This window comes from Danio rerio, chromosome 9 (assembly GCF_052040795.2).
Source record: "Danio rerio strain M-AB ecotype USA chromosome 9, GRCz13ab, whole genome shotgun sequence".
In the NCBI taxonomy this organism is placed as follows: Eukaryota; Metazoa; Chordata; class Actinopteri; order Cypriniformes; family Danionidae; genus Danio; species Danio rerio.
In genome coordinates, this window is record NC_141029.1 from 43,782,501 (window position 1) to 43,803,518 (window position 21,018).

At 33.5% G+C, this 21,018-nt stretch overlaps 1 protein-coding gene across 3 annotated transcripts in view; it reads left to right on the plus strand.

Annotated features, from left to right (window-relative positions):
• The window catches only part of col18a1a (collagen type XVIII alpha 1 chain a), a 108,743-nt gene that overhangs the window by 49,673 nt on the left and 38,052 nt on the right, over nt 1-21,018 (plus strand). For all 3 annotated transcript variants that reach the window (XM_087266781.1, XM_087266780.1, NM_001349195.1), the window contains exons 2-3: nt 13,464-14,005; nt 18,485-18,571. In XM_087266781.1, the coding sequence (XP_087122907.1) occupies nt 13,706-14,005; nt 18,485-18,571 (387 nt within the window). In that variant the 5' untranslated portion in view covers nt 13,464-13,705. The remainder of the gene's footprint in view (nt 1-13,463; nt 14,006-18,484; nt 18,572-21,018) is intronic.

Sequence of the window (21,018 nt, forward strand, 5' to 3'; positions counted from 1 at the left end):
ATTCCTGGTCCTTTGTTGATCCTTCCCATGTCTCTTCTTCCTCATGCTTTCTTGTCCATTCTCTACACTGTCCTATCATTAAATGCTGAAAAACCCTAAAAATACTTATATAAAAAACACTAAAGCATTTCAGCAGTTTAATTTTTCTCAGTCACAGTTTTTGTCTAGGAAAGTTTAGAAAATATTTTTATTTTTAGTAAAGAAAAAACATAACCTATTGAATCTGATGCTTGGCTATGTAAGTAGTGGTAGCATTACTGCAAAAGAAGTTTGGTGAATAAACAGACCTTTATCTTTGAAAACCTGTCAGTAATTGTCAACCCTTTTCTCTTTTTCTGTTTTATGAAATAGAATAGAAGCAAACTTTTACCAGACGGTGCATAATGACATTGAAATTCCTTTCACATGGCACTTTCAACCTGTAGAAGTGATGCATTTGATGTGAACATGCAAAATTTGCCTCAATTGTGTCAAAATAAGTTTTGAGTTTGAAGTAAACTTTCATGCAGGGCAAAACATACCTTGCAAGTAATATAAAGCGATACTTAGCGTCTGGTGTGAACCCAGTATTATTCTTCTTAATTGAATTTGAGGAAATCTTTGCTTTGACAGTTTACCATCTAATGATATCACTTAGCAGTGACTCTCTGGGCTACGTAGGACAGACATAACCATACAGTGAATGGGAAGAGGCATCTCAGAGTTGTCCTAAAGCCCTCCTTACCGTCACCCCTGCTCAAACATACTGTACATAATGCACACACTGTTTTATGAGTTGAATGAAATGAAACTGATTTATTTCATAGCCATTAATGGTAGACAGATTCATAAAACACAAAAATGTGCTATTGTCTGTACAGAAAGTGACATTCAAAATTATACCAACCTTGGGAAACATCTATAGTTTTAAAACAATAACAATTATGTCATCAACCTCAATTATATGATCCTAGATAATGTAAACATGTAAATTAGATTAGGCTGTAATTTGAGACATCCAGGGTTTATGGTAGATAAGATCAAACCACAATATTAATGTTTTTATAATGCAAACAGCATGTCAAAGCGAGGCTTTCCCATCGGCTGTAAACCATTCCTCATGGATTCCCCATGGTGGTGCAGATTGCATACACGTATTAAGTTCATGGTTTTAATTATGCTAATGATATTGTTCTGATGTTAGCTACATGTGAAGGATTTAACATTTGTTTCATCATAAGCTCATGAATGAATTGCAGGTGTGCTATTTGTGTTGGAAAGTGAAATGTTTAGTGTCAGTGTCAAGCCATTGTTAGATTTGTGAGGCTCTGGGGCCGTGTGCAAAGGACAAGCTAATGTGTAACTCTCGAGTCTCTCTTTAACTACAATCGATTGTCTTTTTGTTAATTATTCTATTATTTAAAGCAATTAGCATCAGAATTTGCATCTGCTCCAGTACTGGGACATACAGTAAAACCTTAACTCCCATGCTACTATAAGCTAGTTAACTTTTGATTCACTTGAAGGAGAAACAAGGATGCATTTACTGTATGAATTCAGCATTTACAGGGCTTTAAAATGCCACAGTTGTGTAAATTCATTCATTCATTCAATCATTATCTTTTCGGCTTAGTCCCTTTATTAATCTGGGGTCGCCACACCGGAATGAACTGCCAACTTATCCAGGACATGTTTTACGCAGCGGATGCCCTTCCAGCTGCAATCCATCTCTGGGAAACATACACACTCATTCACACTCATACACTACGGGCAATTTAGCCTATCCAATTCACCGGGGGAGAACATGCAAACAGAAACGCCAATTGACCCAGCCAAGGCTCGAACCAGCGACCTTCTTGCTTTAAGGCGACAGCATTACCTACTGTGCCACTACGTTTCCTAGTTGTGTAAATGACGAGCCATAATGTAGTCAAATATTTCTCATTATGTTGAGAACAGTGTTGTGCACATGCTCCATAAATTAAGATTATTACAGTTTTAAACTACCAGTAAAATATTTTGCAGATATAGGGCCCTATCACACACTAGGGCTGTCAAATTAATCAAAATCAAATTGCAATAGCAATTTGAAACACTTTGATTAGTTCCATATAAAATCAGTATATATATATATATATATATATATATATATATATATATATATATATATATATATATATATAAATTTAATAACATTCAAGTGCTTCAAAACAAATCTGCTATGCATCAGAAAATTTAAACATGCTAGACTTTCTGCGACAGTGTCGTGAGGCTTCGCAGACATGGTATCAGTTGTCATGAACTATGGCAAATTAAAATAAATCAAAATCAGCTTGAAGCTTGAATTAAACCATAAATCAAATTGCAATTGCAATTTCGGTCCAAAAAAAATCGCAACGAGATATTTTCCCCTAATCGCAGTCTAATCGATTTTTCTTATTTTTATTTTATTTTATTTTATTTTATTATTTTTTTATTTATTAATTCATTTATTTTTTGACCACACTTCATTATTATTGTTCATTAATTCGTTTGCTGGAAATTAGAACTGAAATTTGAAATAGTTTTGAAACAACTTTGGACGGATCAAACAAAATTAAATATGAAGGCTAATGGATGTTATTACGTGTTAATGTTGTTATATTGGAAGAGACGCAACATTAAGTTTCTACTGGTGCTGGGTGAAAATAAGAGAAATCACAACCAAGGAATATGTGAAACAAAAATAACAATTTATTAAATGATGATATTATACAAAGAATATAGGAATTTGGAATTAAATTTAAATAAATCAAACGAAAAACAGGAGTGTTGATAAAACAAAGAAATAAATATAACAAAAAGCTGCCACCTGTCAACCTTTACACAGAAAGGGTCCTTAACAAATTTCCTCACTTCATCGGGGATTGTCAAATAATCAAACGTATCGGCAAAGTTGGTTTTCAGTGCGTCTAGGAAACCTGTTGTTGACCTGATGTGCGAGCACAAAGTAGTTATCAGTCAATATGTCTCACCCTTTTTATAGTCTTTGGGCTTACCACCTAAAGGTAGCTTGCGCCACTCGCTTATGTCACGTGACTAATGCTCTGCACAGCCTTTTAACTGCAGCTCCTGCTGTATCGAACAGACGCACAACACGTTATAACTATAGTGACCGTTTTTCGACTGAACTAAATTTACCTTTGATTTCTTGGGCACACCATTTGGAGGGCCAGAACAAATTGCCTCTGGGCCCGAGTTTGGCCCGCGGGCTGCCAATTGAATAACCCTGGTTTACAGTTTTGATCCTTTAGAAATCATGTTAATCTGTTGCTCAAAAACATGTATTATTAATGTAAATGTTAATACTTTATTAACATTGATCATTTGATATAGATAGAATGTTTAAATGAACATCATTTAAATGTATTCTCTATTATTGATGATTGATTGAATGGATTATTCTGAATACAAGTATACATTTTTTCTCAGCCAAAAGAGTGTGGCTTGAATGTGTAAAGTAGTTCTGTTATAGCGTCAGTACATTTACTGTAGTCATAATTTTCTCACGCTGCCACACACACACTTTCTTCTATCTTCACAATAGTCTTGTCTCATATCCTCCCATGGCTGTTCTGAAAGCTTTCTCAAATAGTGTCACAGATCAAAATGGGGTTATGTAGTGTCTGGACTCCACTGAAGCTTGTAAGAGCTATTAGATTTGGGGGAAAATGGCTTCGTTGGAAAATGGAAGTGATTGTGCTAGATTTCTCACTGGGTCAGAGGCGCTTCATGGACCTTTTTTATAACAATGGAGCCTCTGAACGCCAATAGACACTGTGCTCAATTCATTCTGTAATGGATCAACTGAGAGGGCAAATCCTGCCATTGCCAAGATGACTTGACTGTCAGAAAAAAGTCTAAATGTGGAAGTGCTGCGTTGAAAGGCTTTGTGCCGCCAAGGTTAAAGGGGTTTGTTGCGATAAATTGGCAGTGTTGATGTCACATTGGATTATGTAGTACATTAACTTACAATGTATTGGCAAAAGACATGGATGTGCTGCAGTGCTGGTTTCCAATTGCATGGAAATGTACTGTATTATGGCACAGAAGTCAATAATATATTCTACAAGCCTGTTTGACGTAAATATGTCAGGTGTGATATATTCGATTCCTGACATCTGACTCGAAGTAATCCTTTTTTACATTTAAGTGTGTAATATTGGTCAATTACATATTTTGACTTTTTTTTCCTCTCAGGATTAATAACTGATGCCTCGTAACGTTTTAGGATAAACTAATTACAGCTTGCATCTCATTTAAAAAGTTTGATTGGAAAATGCGTTCTGAGAAACCCACAGATTAAAATGCCAATCTTATGTAAACCAATCTAAGTTGAAGCTGATAGAGCTAGTTTTAGGGTGGATGTTCATATTAGGGAATGTTTTTAAATGTGGAGACTATGTTTCTGTTATTTCGGTCTAGTTTGATTCTAAGTTTCAGTCTTTGACTCTTCCGTGCTATATTAAATCTGATGTAGTTAATTTTTTTGTTAATATAAAAATATTTCTACAACAATACAATTGCGCTGAATTGACAGTTATACACATAAGCAACACATTCAGTGGTACTGGGAAGGCACATTGGCTTAGTGGCTAGCACTGTTGCCTCACAGCAAGAAGGTCACTGGTACGAGTCCCACCTGGGCCAGTTGCCGTTTCTGTTTGCAGTTTGGATTGGGTAAACAAAAACTGGCCTTGGGGTATGAGTGATTGAGAAAATGTATGGTACTTGGTTCCAATTGGAAGCAATGGTAATGATAATGTTAACAAAATGCATCTGCTGCGTAAAATATGTGCCAGAATAGTTGGCGGTTCATTGCGCTGCTGATGAATAAAGGACTAAGCCGAAGGAAAATGAATGAATGAATTCAGTGGTACTGTTACTGCTTTATAGCACTAATAATTCATATAAAAACCTAGATGTAGTGTTGTTTGTTGTCTTCATTTCATAATTGAAGTACTTTTTTTAGTTTTTATTTATTTTTCCATAAAGATGTTTTCATTTTGAATTTATGTTTGTTTAAGCTGTCAAAATGTGCTGTTTGGCATATACTGTACCAAATATCTTAATAAGAATGCATGTGAATAAAGTAGGAGAAACATAATTGCTAACTTTTTAGCCATGTCATAACATATTTTACATTTCGTAATGATATAAATAATATAATATTTGCTATAGGGTATGTCATTTATGTACTGTATGCATGCATATATGCAGAATACTATAAACAGTCCAGCCTTTTTAATGCTGTTCCACAGTTTTGTAAGGTCATTGGCTATTAATGTTCTCATGTCAGAATGTGGTAATAATTCCATAAAGAACATCTATCATGAGCCCATAAGTCTTATTTTATTTGAGTTTTAATGTGTAAGAGTCCAGAAATATGTGGGACAAAGTGGTGTTTTTCTTCTTCATTGTTCTTTGGTTTTTTGAAGAGGTCAAGAACATGGATCAGTAAATAAAGAGGCACGTTATTAAACTGCTAATTTTTAACTCTAACATGGGGCCCTTTAAGATCTTTACTGGTCTATAGTAAAACATTGACTACTGAGAAGATGTTTATGTCAAGGTTGGATTGTTTGGTGAACATATGGATGCTACAGGTCATCAGCAGTCTGTGACATGGAAAAAAAATGACACACTTCAGCAGACAAAATAAATAGACATACCTCAGCAGACATGTAAAACTAGTTACATTATAAAGTTGGCAGATTTCTTAGAATCATGATGTAACGTGAAGCAGACGCTGACAAGGGAGGTGCGGATCCAAATGCAGGTTTATTGAGTGGTCAGGAAAGCAATGGTCAACACAGGGGCAAAAAGGCTTATGCAGATAATCCAGATTTGTAAACAAATAACAGGCGAGTTGTCAGAAGGCAGGCAGAAAACAAGAATAAACAGTAAAATAAACAAACAAGGCGAGAGTCAAAACCGGCAAGGCAAGGAAACCGCATCGTAATGTTCACAATTAAGTATATCAAGACTCAGCAATGAATTGTGTATGTGTGTGCTGTGTACATAGTCCTTGTAATCAGTCCATAATGATCTTCCGGTTGTGAGTGTGTGCAATCAGCGGAATCTGGAACAGGTGCATGAGAGCGGTGCAAGACTGGAACTTAAAGTTCATGTAATGGTGGATTTGACACAAAAGTATGTACAAATGATAATAAATCGATGTCTGTGATTAAAAACTTATTTAATTATTCTTTATTTGATTATTTATTATGAAATAAATCTTAAAAATATTCTATAAAGTAATTGTCTTTCTTAGTTTTTAAAAAAATAAATTACATTATTTATTTTCATACATAAATGTGCCCTGTGTAGTTGTGACATACAAAATGAATCACACTGCAATAAAAAAACGATTAATTTTTCTTTGGATAGTTTTATAATGATTGTTTACTAGTTTTTGTCTTGTTTCTAGTCCAGATATCTACAAGAAATATTAATTCAAGAAGCATTTTCTAGACAAGTAAAAGTTATTGTATTACTTTTAGAGTGTTTTCAAGTGTAAAAACAATAGCAAAATAATCTTGTTTTCAGTTTGAAATTAGATTATTTTACTTACCTTACTGGCAGATAATTTAGAATGTTTTAAGTAAAAACCCACTTAATTTTGATTTATTATTTCTGAAAAAAAACAAAAAAACATTTGATAACATTTTTACTTGCACTGTAAAAACCAACAGTCAACTTTATCAAATGAAATGAGTTTAGTTAAATGACTGAAAGTTAATTCTACTCTTTTAAAAAGAATTTTGAACTCAGTGTTAGAGGTAAAGAGTTAATAAATACTTCTTTACTTCAACTTAAATGGAGCAAGTTCACAGTATTGATATAGATACCTTTTTTTTTACTCAAATGGTTTGTTGCAATCTGTTTCCTTAAATGGTTTGAGTTGTCTTAACTTATTGCATTTTTCATTATTCAGCTGGTTTGAGTTCTCTTTATTTATTGGGTTTTACTGTGCTCAAATTGCTTTGTTTACTCAAATGGAATAAATTTGCTCAATTGGGTTAGTTTTTGAACTTAAATGGTTTGTTTCGACCGGTTTCCTCAAATGGTTTGAGTTACCTTAACCTTTTGGGTTTTACAGTGAAATTTAAAAATGTTTTTTTATTAAAGAAGACAAGAAACATTAATTATATAACATTAATCATAGATATAATAAATAACAATAAATATATAATTAAAATAAAATGTAATTAATTTATTTTATTTTTGTTTAAACTAAATTTTAAATCTTTTTAAATAACATTAGTAAATCCTCATAATTATGTTACAGTTTTTTTCTGTCTTGACACTAGTAGTCTTGATCTCGATTGGACTGGACCAAGTAATGATGATGTTGTTACAAAAATGGAAGCACTTTTCAGTTGCACAAGTCTTTATGACAGTGATTAGTGTCAGATGTCTGGGTTGTTGCATTCATGTACAAGAGCAGACGCACAAGGCCTTAGGGGGCGCAGGAAAAGTCTGTCTATCCCCACACACATCTGGATTCTGAAATGAAAATTTATTGCCCGCTGTCAGAAAAGCAGCAGTTTTAGGATTCTGCTTTCCCTAAAGTCATTTTCAAAAGTCTGACAATCGTCTCCTGGCCGATAGTCTTTTGGGGGTTAAACATGTCCGCTGTTTACACAACAGCACCTGAACATGTGCAGGAATGTGAGGTGAGCTCCAAAAATCTCCTCCTTCTCTTCTAAGCTTGTCATTATGCTGTCATGATCTAAAGACATGCTTTACTTTCTGAACAGTGAAACTCTGAACTCTTGTTAAATAAACCCAAGCTCAACATCATCAACAGAAACTCGCACCAAAACCATATGTAAGGTGTTTTCTTTTTCTAATCCTTTCATGTGCAATAAAAGAAAGAAGGGTTTTGTTTCGACTCGTAACAAAAGCAGCATCTGAACCTAATGATGAATATGTAAGCCCCTGAAGGTCTTTGATCCTTGTTGGATAAATACGACCATGTGCTTGTGAGCTGTAGTTGTAGTCTTTTTTTTTTGGATTGTTTAAAACACTGACTTCATGACATGAAAGCGTCTCAAAGTTCAAAGAAGTTGACATAATGTCCCTCTGAAATCTAAAAAAGGGGTGGTGTTAATATTTTATCATGGAAAAAAATATCTGTTAATTAGCAGTTTTCTGTATTTTGTGATACATTTTATTTTCTCCATTTATTTTTGCTTTTGAATTTCATTATGGGACTATTGGGAACCTTGAATAGTTAAAAAAGTGACTTTTATCATCATTTTTAATAGTTTAAAGTGATATATTGTCTTGGTTGGTGTTGAATGTTAACTGCCCTGCCAAGAAAACAATGTTTGGATTGCAGTTCTTAACTCCTAATGTCGCTAGTTATCACATGCATAATCATTATGTAATCAATGCATAATTTTCAACAAATCCCATAATTTCTAAAATATCAGCCTCTACCAAATGGTTGATATGTCGGTTTATAATAAAATTCATTCATTCATTTCCTTTTTAGCTTAGTTCCTTAATTAAATTGGTGTCGGCACAGTGGAATGAACCACCAACTTATCCAGCACATGTTTTACGCAGCGAATGCCCCTCCAACCACAACCCATTTGGTAAAATTACTGGAATTAATTCATATACTATGAAAAATCAGAAAATACGAAGTGTAAGACCAATTTATTAAAAAAATATATTCAAAATAAAACATTTCTGAATACTAAATCATATTTTCTTTTTGAAGTATGGCATAAAATATTGTTAGATTCTCAGTTAACATGCATTTAGTTTTATTGAAAAAAAAAAAAAACAAGAGAGCAAGTGTAGAAGTGCAAAAGGATTGTTTGATTTTCTTTGTAAACCAACAATGCTGTGTGTGTAAAAGCATTATTTATTATCATTTATTTATTTAAAGTCAGTTTATTTACAGTAAATTATTATTTACAGTCATTCTTTAAATTACTTTAACACTAATTTTTTAAAACAGTAAAAACTTGGTCAGCCATTTGGTAGAGTGGCAGTCAAAGGGTTATGGTACAGAAACCTTGTAAAAAAACTGCCAGTACATTTTCTACAATTTTAAAGACTTATTTCTCTCTATATTGTTTTGTATACATTATATTGTTTCAAACTACTGAAATGTCAATGAAAGTCACTTTGTTAAACTGTCGAGTTTAATTTTTTTAACATCAAAAGTTGACAGAGCAGAGATCAAGCTCCTATAATGCAGTTCGCAACCATAAATTAACAGAAAACACTTGTGAATCAATTTCTGAAGCTGTGTATTAAAATATATTTGTTTACAGTGTAGTGTGCTTTAAAACTGAGACAAAACGAAAAAAAATCCTTCTTAAATGCATGTCTCTTCACTTTGCTAAGGGTCACCAATATTTTATGAAATCACTGACTACATAAGATATTCAGTCCAGTCAAATGCCCTCTAGTTTCTGCACTACAAAAAAAAAAAAAAAAATGCTGCGTTATATCAACCCAAATCTCGGTCAGTGTACAAAAACATGCAATTTAGGTTAATTGACTAATTCAAATTGGCACCACAGACATGCACCTAGTAAGTAGTAATCTGTTAAGAGCAATCACCATCTGTTCATTAGTTTCTACAGCAGGGGACTTCTCGAGATCTACCTGAGCTCAAACTCCCCTCTCGCCTTGCAAACGGGAGGGAGCCTTGGGCTCGAGGACCTTATAAACTCAGGGCTCTCTCCCGGGACAGCATGCCAAACAAGCTTTATAATCAATCATCAGCTAAGTGTAAAGTCTTGAAATTAACTTAATTGATTTGTGTTAAGACTTCGTAAAGGAATTTATGGAACCAAACTTTTTTACAGTGTAATACAGACTAGTCCAACTGCTGTTTTTTATTTTTTATTTAAGTAATAGGATAAAATTTAATTTAATGTTTGTGTTAGTTTGTGTTTCTTTACCTAACTTGGCTTTATTTCTTGGATCGTGAAGTGTTCTGGTCCCTACGAGACATGACTGAAATTGCTGTTTTATGACATGTAAAGGCTGAGATATACTAAGTTTGAAGTTCACCCATTAGGTAGCATCTCACCATCTGTGAGTGTCTGTCAGGCTAGTTTGTTTGGCCTGTTTCATTAGTTGACTCTCATCAGGCTCAAATTGGAGGACTTTTGCCCAATTCAGCATATAGAATCATCAATTGTCATAAAAAAAAGCAAGTGCTCTGATTTGTAGCTGAACAGCCAATCAGATTGCTCTTTCATCACAATCGACATACATGCTCAATTGGGGAAACTCCCTACAACATGACCTCGATGAGAGTCAACAAGTGGAACACACCAAACAGACTATCCTAACAGAAAACTAAAACCAAAATGTTTTCTGACGAAACTAAGCAAACAATGCAAGTCAAAAAAATTGTCCAATTAAACATCATGAACAATATGAAAAAAGAGGTATGTGTTGGGCAGGAATCACTCAAAAGATGCCCTATGTACAGAATGTGTGTGAATGTGTGTGTGTGTGTGTGTGTGTAGACAGGAAGGGTCTTGCACTGTCCAGCTGTAACCTCACACCTCTTTCTCCTCCTCATGACATGTCAGCACATGAACCTGTGATGTTTCCATGTCTAGCTTATCTTCACAACTAGCTAAATATGTCTGTGCTGAGTGACATTAGCATGAGCTTGATGCTTTCCATCCTTAAGTTCTGCAGGGCAAGCCATATGCTCTCACCTGCCAGTCTGAAATTGATTGATTTATATGCACGCATGCATTCATTTTATATTTCTGTACATTTTTGTTAAGTATTTTATATATTTCTATTGGAATTGTTAATGTATTAATAAACTATTTTATAGTTTTAAAATGGGTTTTTTATTTTATTTAAGCATTTTTACAGTATACTTGTACAATTCTGTTAACTCCTTGTTTCTGAGCAATCTAAAACTGAAAAAGCATTGAAATTCTCTTCCTTAGGCAAGAACAAGTTTTATATTTTCAAGAAAAGAGTCGAGAAAAAAGTATTGTATGTTTTTAACCTTTGTCTCCTGGGTAATATAAAAATAATTTACAGTGTTCTCGTGGTGTAAAGCATTTATTAAACATGTCAGTGCAATAATACCATAGTAAATTTTGTTCATGAATGTCCTCTGGGAACAATGAGCTAGAATGTTACTTTCTTATACAATTCCTTGTGTCATTTTGCGTTCCAGTGAACGTGTTTTCTTGCTCAAACAGAAGGTTGCGTGTTTGTTCATGATATCAAACATTCCCATACATGTACAATCTATCTGAATATTCTTTAGAGCGCCAGCTGTCTGTTTTATTCATACATTTCTTTTTCTGAGCAAGAATTCAACTACATTTTGCTCACAAAAGACACTACACTCTGCCAAACATAATACTTTCCTATAACATTTCACAACTAAAACAAGGCAAAATCCACTGCTTGATTTTCCACCACGACTGTCAATGTTGAACACTTCCTCCACAATATGTATTTGAGCAGACTAATGAAATGCTTTTTAACCCAGTCCCACGCTGTTGTCCGTCCCTGACCAATGAGCTGCACGATTCTTAATCAACTGACAATTGCAAATCGGGTTTTTTTGTACATTAAAAATAAAGATCACAAAGTTAAATAATGATTTATTGGAGGTCCTGACAAAACTTAATTAGCTTTAATAAACCTTTAAAAAAAATTTTTTTGGGGTGGGGTGGGGTTGGGGGGGGGGAATTATTATTCTTCCTAATGTGGTTTTAAACCTTTATGAGTTTCTTTCTTATGTTGAACACAAAAGAAGATGTTTTGAAAAATGTTTTTAGCTGGCACCAATTACCAATTGGCTTCATTATTTAGATATTTATGGTTTAGGAGATTACATTAAAGGAATATTCACCCAAAAAATAAAAATGACCTAGTTTATGGTCCCTCATGGGGTTTTAAACCTTTGAGTTTCTTCTGTTGAACACAAATGGAGATGTTTTTTTGAATTCTCGTTGCTGGGACCTGTTGACATTCGTAGTAGGGATAAATTACCATAGAAGTCAGTGGGTCGCAGAAATCAGCATTTTTCAAAATGTCTTCTTTTGTGCTCAACAGAACAAATAAACTCATTAAGGTTTTAAACTACAAAAGAGTGAATAAATGATCATTTAAATTATAATATTTTTTTAAAATCTAAGTTTGAAAGTATGATTCATAAACTTGCTCATAAAGATGTATCGTTTCATTACTAGATCACCCAGAATTTTTAATATTCTCTTGATCAATAATTTAATGACAAATATGTCATTAATAGTGTCAATGTATCATTAGAAGAATCAGTTTGCTTTCAAGTTGTAAGTTTTTTTTTTATTTTATTTTTTTATGTTCATAGATGGTTATCCAAGTACTTCTATACAATTAAAGGAATGGTTCACCCAAAATTGACAATCAATAATTACCTCATCATTTCTAAAAAAAAAAAAAAAAAAAAAGATATTTTGAAGAATGGTAGGGAAAAATAGAAATCAATGGTGGCCAACAACAAGCATTCTTCAAAATATCTTCTTATGTGTTCAACAGAAAAAAGAAACTCAAATAGCTTTTGAACAAGTGAAGAGTGAGAAAATAATGACAATTTATTTTTGGGTTACCTATACATTAATAATGATAATTATTAATTACGTTAATTGCAATGATAATTCTATAATAATAATAATAATAATAAAAATAATAATACTAGATGGAAAAACTTAAAGACCAAATATGATGACTGCTCTCTCTTTGTTAAATGCAGATTTGAATAAACCCCTGTGGTCATCAAAGCTTTAATAATAATAATAATAATAATAATAATAATAATAATAATATGTAAAGCATGTTGACTTTGAATTTAGTTTTTAAATCGAGATTGGGATCTTTTAATGATTAATCGTGCAGCTCTTCCAGACTGTCCAATTTTTTGTTTTGCCATATAAAAAATACTACAGTAATTTATATTAAATACCAGTGTTTTTGAGCCATACTATAGCCATACATACTATATTTCTTTGTAAGGAAGTCTTGTTGGTTTAATTTTGAGTAGAAAAAAAGCAGTCCTAATAAAAAAAATTAAAAAAAAAACATTTTAAGATCAATATTTTTAGCCCCCTTATGCAATATTTGTCTACAGAACAAACCATAATTATACAATGACTTGCCTAATTGCCCTAGCATACCTAATTAACCTAGTTTAGCCCTTAAATGTCCTTTAAGCTGAGTATCTTGAAAAATATCTAGTAAAATAATATGTGCTATTAATATTAAATTGGGGAAAATATATAGAAGGGGCTAATAATTCAGGAGGTTTAATTCTGACTTCAACTGTACACTATAAAACACTTGACTATAGTATGGTTTAGAAACACTAGAACATTTACTGCAGTATTTTATTCAGTGGGATTTTGTAATAAACCATTTATTTATATTTTTCTCCTTTTCTTCCACAGAAGAAAGTGGAGTGTCGCTGTTGCAACTAATTGGCGATCCTCCACCCAACGGCGTCTCCAAAGTCTTCGACCAAGCAAACAGTCCTGGATATGTGTTTGGACCAAGCTCAAATGTGGGTCAGTCTGCTGCAGCCCACCTGCCCAATCCCTTCTACCGCGATTTCTCCCTCATCTTCAATATAAAACCCACATCCTCCAAGCCTGGCGTGATCTTCTCCATCACTGACCCCACTCAGAACATCATGTATGTTGGCGTGAAGCTGTCGGCGGTGGAAAGAGGCAAACAGTCCATTATCTTCTACTACACCGAGCCTGATTCGCAGAGCTCCTATGAGGCGGCCAGATTCTCTGTTTCCTCCATGTTGAACATATGGACGCGCTTTTCCATCAGCGTTTTGAACGAGCAGGTTTCTCTCTACTTTAACTGCGACTCGGATCCTCAGGTTGTCAATTTCGAGCGCTCGCCTGATGATATGGACATGGATGCTGGCGCTGGAGTGTTTGTGGGACATGCCAGTGGAGCAGACCCGGATAAGTTTTTGGTATGTATTTGTCAGAGTAAAACTTTTGATGATTTCTCATTGAAAACGGGTTAAATGGCAGTGAGGAGATAAGGGAAAGGGGATTGTAACGTTACATCTCTGGGGTTGATTGACTACTGTGTGATTTTGTTGGTCAAATTGGGCTGTTTAAAATGAACAAATGTTCTGTTGTTGGAGAAAATCTGCCATCATTTCTTGCAGTGGAGTAGTTAATTAGTTTAAGAAACCACAGGGGAGCAATTAGCTCATGTTAGTTTTGTGTGGCAGTGTCCAGCAATAGACCTCACAGCTTGTTCTGAGATCGGTTTCAGACATTATGTTTTTCCCGAGTTCCAAATGCTGATAAATAGTTTTTTGTCTTGTTTTGTTTTGTGTTTCATGTTTTTTGTTTAATTTAATTTAGTTTAGTTTTGTTTTTGTTTCATGATGTTTTGTTTCGTGTTTTGTTTTGTTTAATTTTTAATTTTTTGCTTTGCTTTGCTTTGATTTGTTTTTTTGTCTTGTGTTTTGTTTCTTGTTTTTTTGTTTAGTTTTTTGTTTTGTTTTGTTTCTTGTTTTGTTTTGTGTTTTGCTGCATGTGTTTTATGTTTTATGTTTTTAGTTTAGTTTAGTTTTTAGTTTAGTTTTCTTTTCTTTTTTGTTTCATGTTTCCTTTTGTGTTTTGCTTTGTTTTTTGTTTTGTTTCGTGTTTTGTTTGTTTTGCCGTTTCATTGTTTTTTATTTTTTTTTTTGTTTTTCGTGTTTTATATATACATTTGTAAATGAAAACACACACATTTTTATTTTATTAATTTTCTTTATAAATGGGTGAATTCATTAAACAAGGTATTTTTTTCACATCATACAAAGCATGTACATTTTTTAAAAATATCAGTTATAATTACAAAATAAATTAATATTTTACGTATTTTTATTTTTAAAAAATGTGGTATCCTTTTTCTTTTTTCTTTTTTATGTTGCATTTATCTAATGTCTATTTTTAATATATTTAATATTTAATTTCTTTAAACATTTTTGTAGTGTAATGAATAAACTTCCATTAGTCAATAGCAATTTGGGGATTATACAAATTAATATAAATAAATAAATATAAAACATTACATGAAGATATATAAATACTGTACAATATACTATGTACATTTAAAGAAATGTATCAGTTAGTTTTATACACAGAAAGACCATTTCATCCTCAAAAAAATTTATATATTAAAATCTTTTTAATTAATTTTAAATGATTAATTTTGTTTCTTTAAAATGTGTCATTTATGTAAATGTTTATGTTTAATGTAATTACCTGCCTGGATGTTTTTAATAGTTTTAATGTTTATTTATTTTCGTTATATATTTTAATATATATTATATTTCAATAGCCATTTAGGGGATTATATATGACAATTTCAAATAAATATATAAATAAATAAATATGAAAACAATACATAAAATATAGAAATGCATCAAACCATGAATATTTTTAAAATATATCAGCTAGTTTGATACATGGAAAGACAATTTTCACCCCCCCCCCCCTACCCCCCCCCCCCCCCACAAATTTTTTTTTTTTTACATTTTATTGTTTTGATTTTCTTCCACTTTAAAAGGTTTATTTTTAAAATTTTATTATTATTTTTTTTAATAAATTTTAAAATGTAATTTCTATTGGAATGTAACAACATGAATTAAACAATAGCAATGTAAGGGATTATATGAGATATTCAAATGAATGAATTTAAATAAATGAAAAAAATTTGATTAATTAATACATAAATAAATAAAAAAACTAATACATAAATTATATAAATAAAACTTTTCACCATCGTTTGACATAGTGAATTTGAAATATATTAAATAAAACATTAAGTTATATTGTTGAAGTCAGAATTATTAGCCCCCTTTGAATTTTTTTCTCTCAGAAAAAAAGAGCAAATACATTTTCACTGTATGTCTGATAATTATTTTTTCTTCTGGAAAAGTCTTATTTGTTTTATTTTGGCTAGAATATAAGCAGTTTTTAATTTTTTAAACACACTTTTAAGGACAAAATTATTAGCCCCTTTAGGCAATTTTTTTTCTCTACAGTCTACAGAACAAACCATTGTTATTCAATAACTTGCCTAATTGCCCTAACCTGCCTAGTTAACCTAATTAACCTAGTTAAGACTTTAAATGTCTCTTTAAGCTGTATAGAAGTGTTTCGAAAAATATCTAGTAAAATATTATTTACAGTCATCGTGGCAAAAACTATATATATATATATATATATATATATACATACATACATACATACATACATACATACATACAATAACAATTACTAAGAATTCCCAGTTTTGTCCAGCAGATTCTTCTCCAACTGCTTTTGCTGCCAGATTGGCGTAAGTGACCTGTGAAGCGATGTGATTGAACGCTTTTCTCAGTGTCCATCAGTTATGCTGGCTCTTTCTTGCATGTCCTTCAATAACCATAGTGAGGCGACCGAGGCAGCAGGAATGCCTCACATTTCCCACAGCTCATAATGATCACTCAAAAGCAGATGGATCGTGTTCACTTAGTTTGGCTCCGTGTTTCATGTGGCTGCTATTTCCTGTGGGAAGGAGATGGCCATCATAATTACAGACCTGATTAGCCAGGATATGATTGCTCTTCCATCCCTCGCTCTCATTGAGAACATGTGCTTATCTGCAGAAGTGTGGGCCAATCTGGGCTGTCAATCTGACCCTGCGCTGGGGCTTTCAGAGGGTCAAAGCGTGACACAAAAGGACAACTGAGACGTCATAAAACTTCCTTCACTGCTTTCTGCTCTTAAACCTTTGACCTTCGCACAGGGCGTTTACTAAGATGTGAGAAAGACAGTCCTGTCAGATCTGATCAGCAATGTTTTCAACACATTTCTAAACATAATAGTTTTAATAACTCATTTCTAATAACTGATTTCTTTAATCTATGCCATGATGACTTTATATAATATTTTACTAGATATTTTTCAAGGTAAAATTCAACTTAAAGTATCATGTAAAGACTTAACTATGTTCATTAGGTTAACTAGGCAAGTTAGGATAATTAGGCAAGTCATTGTTTAATGACTAGACTAATTAATATTACTTGCCTTAACCTAGTTTACAGAGTAACTACTTGCCTAATTAATCTAGTTAAGCATTTAAATTGCACTTTAAACTGAGTGTCTTACAAACTAACAAGTAAAGTATATACAAGCACACACACACACACACACACACACACACACACACACACACACACACACACACACACACACACACACACACACACACACACACACACACACACACACACACACTTTTCAAATCTTACCTAAGTGATAACTAAATAATTTTGTCTTTGGCTTTACTGGTTTGTTTGCATTAGTTTGTTGTATTTCACATACAGTATATTGTTTTATATCAATACAAAGGCGATACAAATCCTGTTTGTTAAACGGTTGAGGTAAATTTTTCCACATTTGAAGTTGTGAAAGTTGAAGTTGTGTGATCAGTTACAAAGAATGCCATTTAAAAATGTGAATATTGGCAAGATATTGGCAGTTTACTGTTATTTCGCTGATTTTATTTTACACAATGGGACTAATTGGACATCAGCTTAAATAAATAATTGACTCAAAAATGAATTGATGCAATTAGTTGCTCATCCTCATACTCCAAACATGATTATTCATTATTTTGTCATTTGTGGAACATGACAGGGTGTTCATGTCATTCTCAATGAATGTGAATGGTTACACATTGTTGACAAAAGAGTAGTATGAACATTCTGCTAAAATTTTCCTGTCATGTTTCCATAGACAATAGTCTGCAGACTTTCTGCTTTTATCCTACCCAAAATAAAACCTAAAAGACGTTCTCTTAAAATTAGGAAATACTGTGAAAAATTCTTTGCACTGGTAAACATAATTTGGGAAATATCTGAAAAAAAACATGTCATACCATGTCATTCTCAATGAAAGTGAATTGTTACACATTGTTATATTGTAATGTAATGAAATGTAATGTAATGAAAATTAATTTAAAAAGAGCAGCATGGACATTCTACTGATATTCTCCTACGTTCCGCAGAAGAAAGTCAGTCATTCAGGTTACAGCACTGAACAGCACGAGAGATTAATAATTGGCAGGATTTAATTTCTTTTGGAAGAACTATCTCTTTAATGAGGCAATTATGTTAGCTATTGAAGGTAGAGATGTGCTGCTTGGCAGATTAGATTGAATCTTATCACCATCTGCGTTGTAATTATGCCGCAAACCCTGAAAGGGAAATCCCACATGAAGACACAGAGCCCTGTGTTTGAAAGTAAGATATCCGTCACACGTTATTCTCTGACTGCCAGCATTTTTGCAGTGGAAGCAGTAGAATCGTCCATTAGCAGCTGTCCTGTAGCATGAACTGTATGTCACTTCACATTCCCTGTGCATCTTAATAAACTTCTCAACCTGTGCTTTTGTCTTGTAGGGTGTTATTGGTGATCTGAGGGTGTCGAGAGACCCTGGGGCGGCTGAACGGCACTGTGAAGAAGAGGAGGATGACTATGCAACAGAGGTGGGAGTAGGTCACACATGTGCAAGTCTCAAGTCATAACCCTTAAGACTCAAGCAAGTCAAGTCAGTTTTTGTCAGACTCAAGTCAAGTCACTGCTTATTTCAAGTCAAGTCAAGTCATAGCTTGGTCTAGCAAGTCTCTTTCAAGTCAATATATATATATTAATCCAAAGAATGGCTAAAGGCAGTGAGATGAGAAGTACTCAAATTGTGTTCTTAATATCAGTTGGCAAGCTCTTAAAATAGCTTCAACAAAAGGAGATCTTATAAGTGTGTATTCAGGTTTTGATGCCTACCCAGTTATTCATTCATTCATTCATTCATTTTCTTGTCGGCTTATTCCCTTTATTAATCCGGGGTTGCCACAGCGGAATGAACCACCAACTTAACCAGGAAGTTTTTACGCAGCGGATGCTCTTCCAGCCGCAACCCATCTCTGGGAAACATCCACACACACATTCACACACTCATACACTACGGACAATTTTAGCCTACACAATTCACCTGTTCCGCATGTCTTTGGACTGTGGGGAAAACCGGAGCACCCAGAGGAAACCCACGCGAAAGCAGGGAGAACATGCAAACTCCACACAGAAACGCCAATTAAGCCGAGGTTCGAACCAGCGACCCAGCGACCTTCTTGCTGTGAGGCGACAGCACTACCTACTGCGCCACTGCCTCGCACCTACCCAGTTATTGTGTAGTCTTTTATAAATGAGACCAGTGTGCAAAATAGATGGCCTGCTGCAAGTGTTCAGATTTAGACTATTTTCCCCAGGAGGCTTATCCCAAAATTTGCTGTGGCATCACTTTTCATTTATAGACTGTATATGCATTTGGAAGATGCATGGATTTAGTGCATACATTTAATTGGTTCTTGGTTTCCTGAAAAACGTCCTTCCAATGTCCTATCACCTCAGCTAAATTTACATTCAACACGATCCTTAAAGGAATAGTTTATCCCATGTTTTTTTTATTTTGTTTTTTTCAACCCTATATTATTTAATTCTTGATAAATTATATGTAGACAGAATGTCTGAGGTCTTCTTCAAATAACAAGTTTGTTTATTATTCTAACTTTCAAAAAACATTGCAAATTAGATTTGCGGCCTATTCTTTATTCTAATTCTTCTGAAACTTGCAAACTTCACTGTTTGTTTCTGAATGTAAGAACCAGCCTGAAGGATGTCAATCTTGGCACAAAGCATCAAAAGGTGCCATTTTTGACTTTCAAACAAGCCTAAAAGCCTGGAAACCTATTTAACATTATGCTAACAACTCCTTTTTAACTGGCTTGATCTGAAGAATGACACCATTGTTTTCAGCAGAGCTGCTTGTTGTTGAACTGAACTTGTTTCATAACTGATGAACTTTGCAACATTGACAGACTAAATTGAAACAACACTGAACAAAGAAGCTCTTACATGAAACTATTTCCATTTAAAACTGTAAACTTGTATATGCTTTTTGGTTGTTCATGTTGGGTGGCTGAAAGTGCAGTTTTTAAAAAATGATAGCTTTTAAAAAGCAGTGTTTGTCATAATATACAGTATATTAAACATTATAAATACATAAATACAGTCAGATATGGCTTCCTGTAAGCAAAGTTCAGTTCTGAAATATTTAACCCTTTGCATGTAAAAGGTAAATAACAAAAATATGCATTTTTTTCAGTATGTATAATAGCTGCTTTTATTAAATAAAAATAAAAACAATTATGAGGATGGCTAACTGTAACAATATTGATTATTCATCAATGTTAAACTGCTTTGAAACAATTTCTAAATAAAAACACTGTAAGACTTGACTGAATGAAAGTGGAAGACTGACTTGATGTAAACAATATGGGATTTAGAACGAAATTAGGGTGTGTTAACTGCTAAATAAACACCTGGAGTGTTTGTTAACCAATTGTTATCCGTCTGCATCTGAAAGTGCTTGGAATTCCCTTCCATTCATTTTCCAGAAAGGAATGTGTCGCCTCCAGCCAGGCTTTCCACAGGAGAAAGCTTTAATGGCCATCAGTATGACATATGACGTACTACATGCCCTCCAGCAGTCCAGATAACTGTGAAGGAATGACCCTTTCTTATTTAGGGTTCCCACAATTTCTGGTTGTTTTGCTGTCAGAGAATGCACACATTTACACATCTTAGCTCATTTTCTTTTTGACTTTAAGAACTTTTTTGACTGTAATTTATGTAAAGAGAGAAACAAAGAGAGAAAATGTTTACCTCTTATGTTTAATTCAAGAGTTTAAACTTAGATATTGCTTGATAATAATAGCAGGTTTGGCTACTATCTCGGGAGAGAACCCTAAGCTCGGATAATTAAGACCAAGTCTCCTGCCTGGTCAATGAGCATGAAAGGATGATCGAGATCAGGTTGTTCTCGAGAGCTCCCCCTGGTAAAGGAGGAAAAGGAGGAAGATGGGGTGGATGGGAGTTT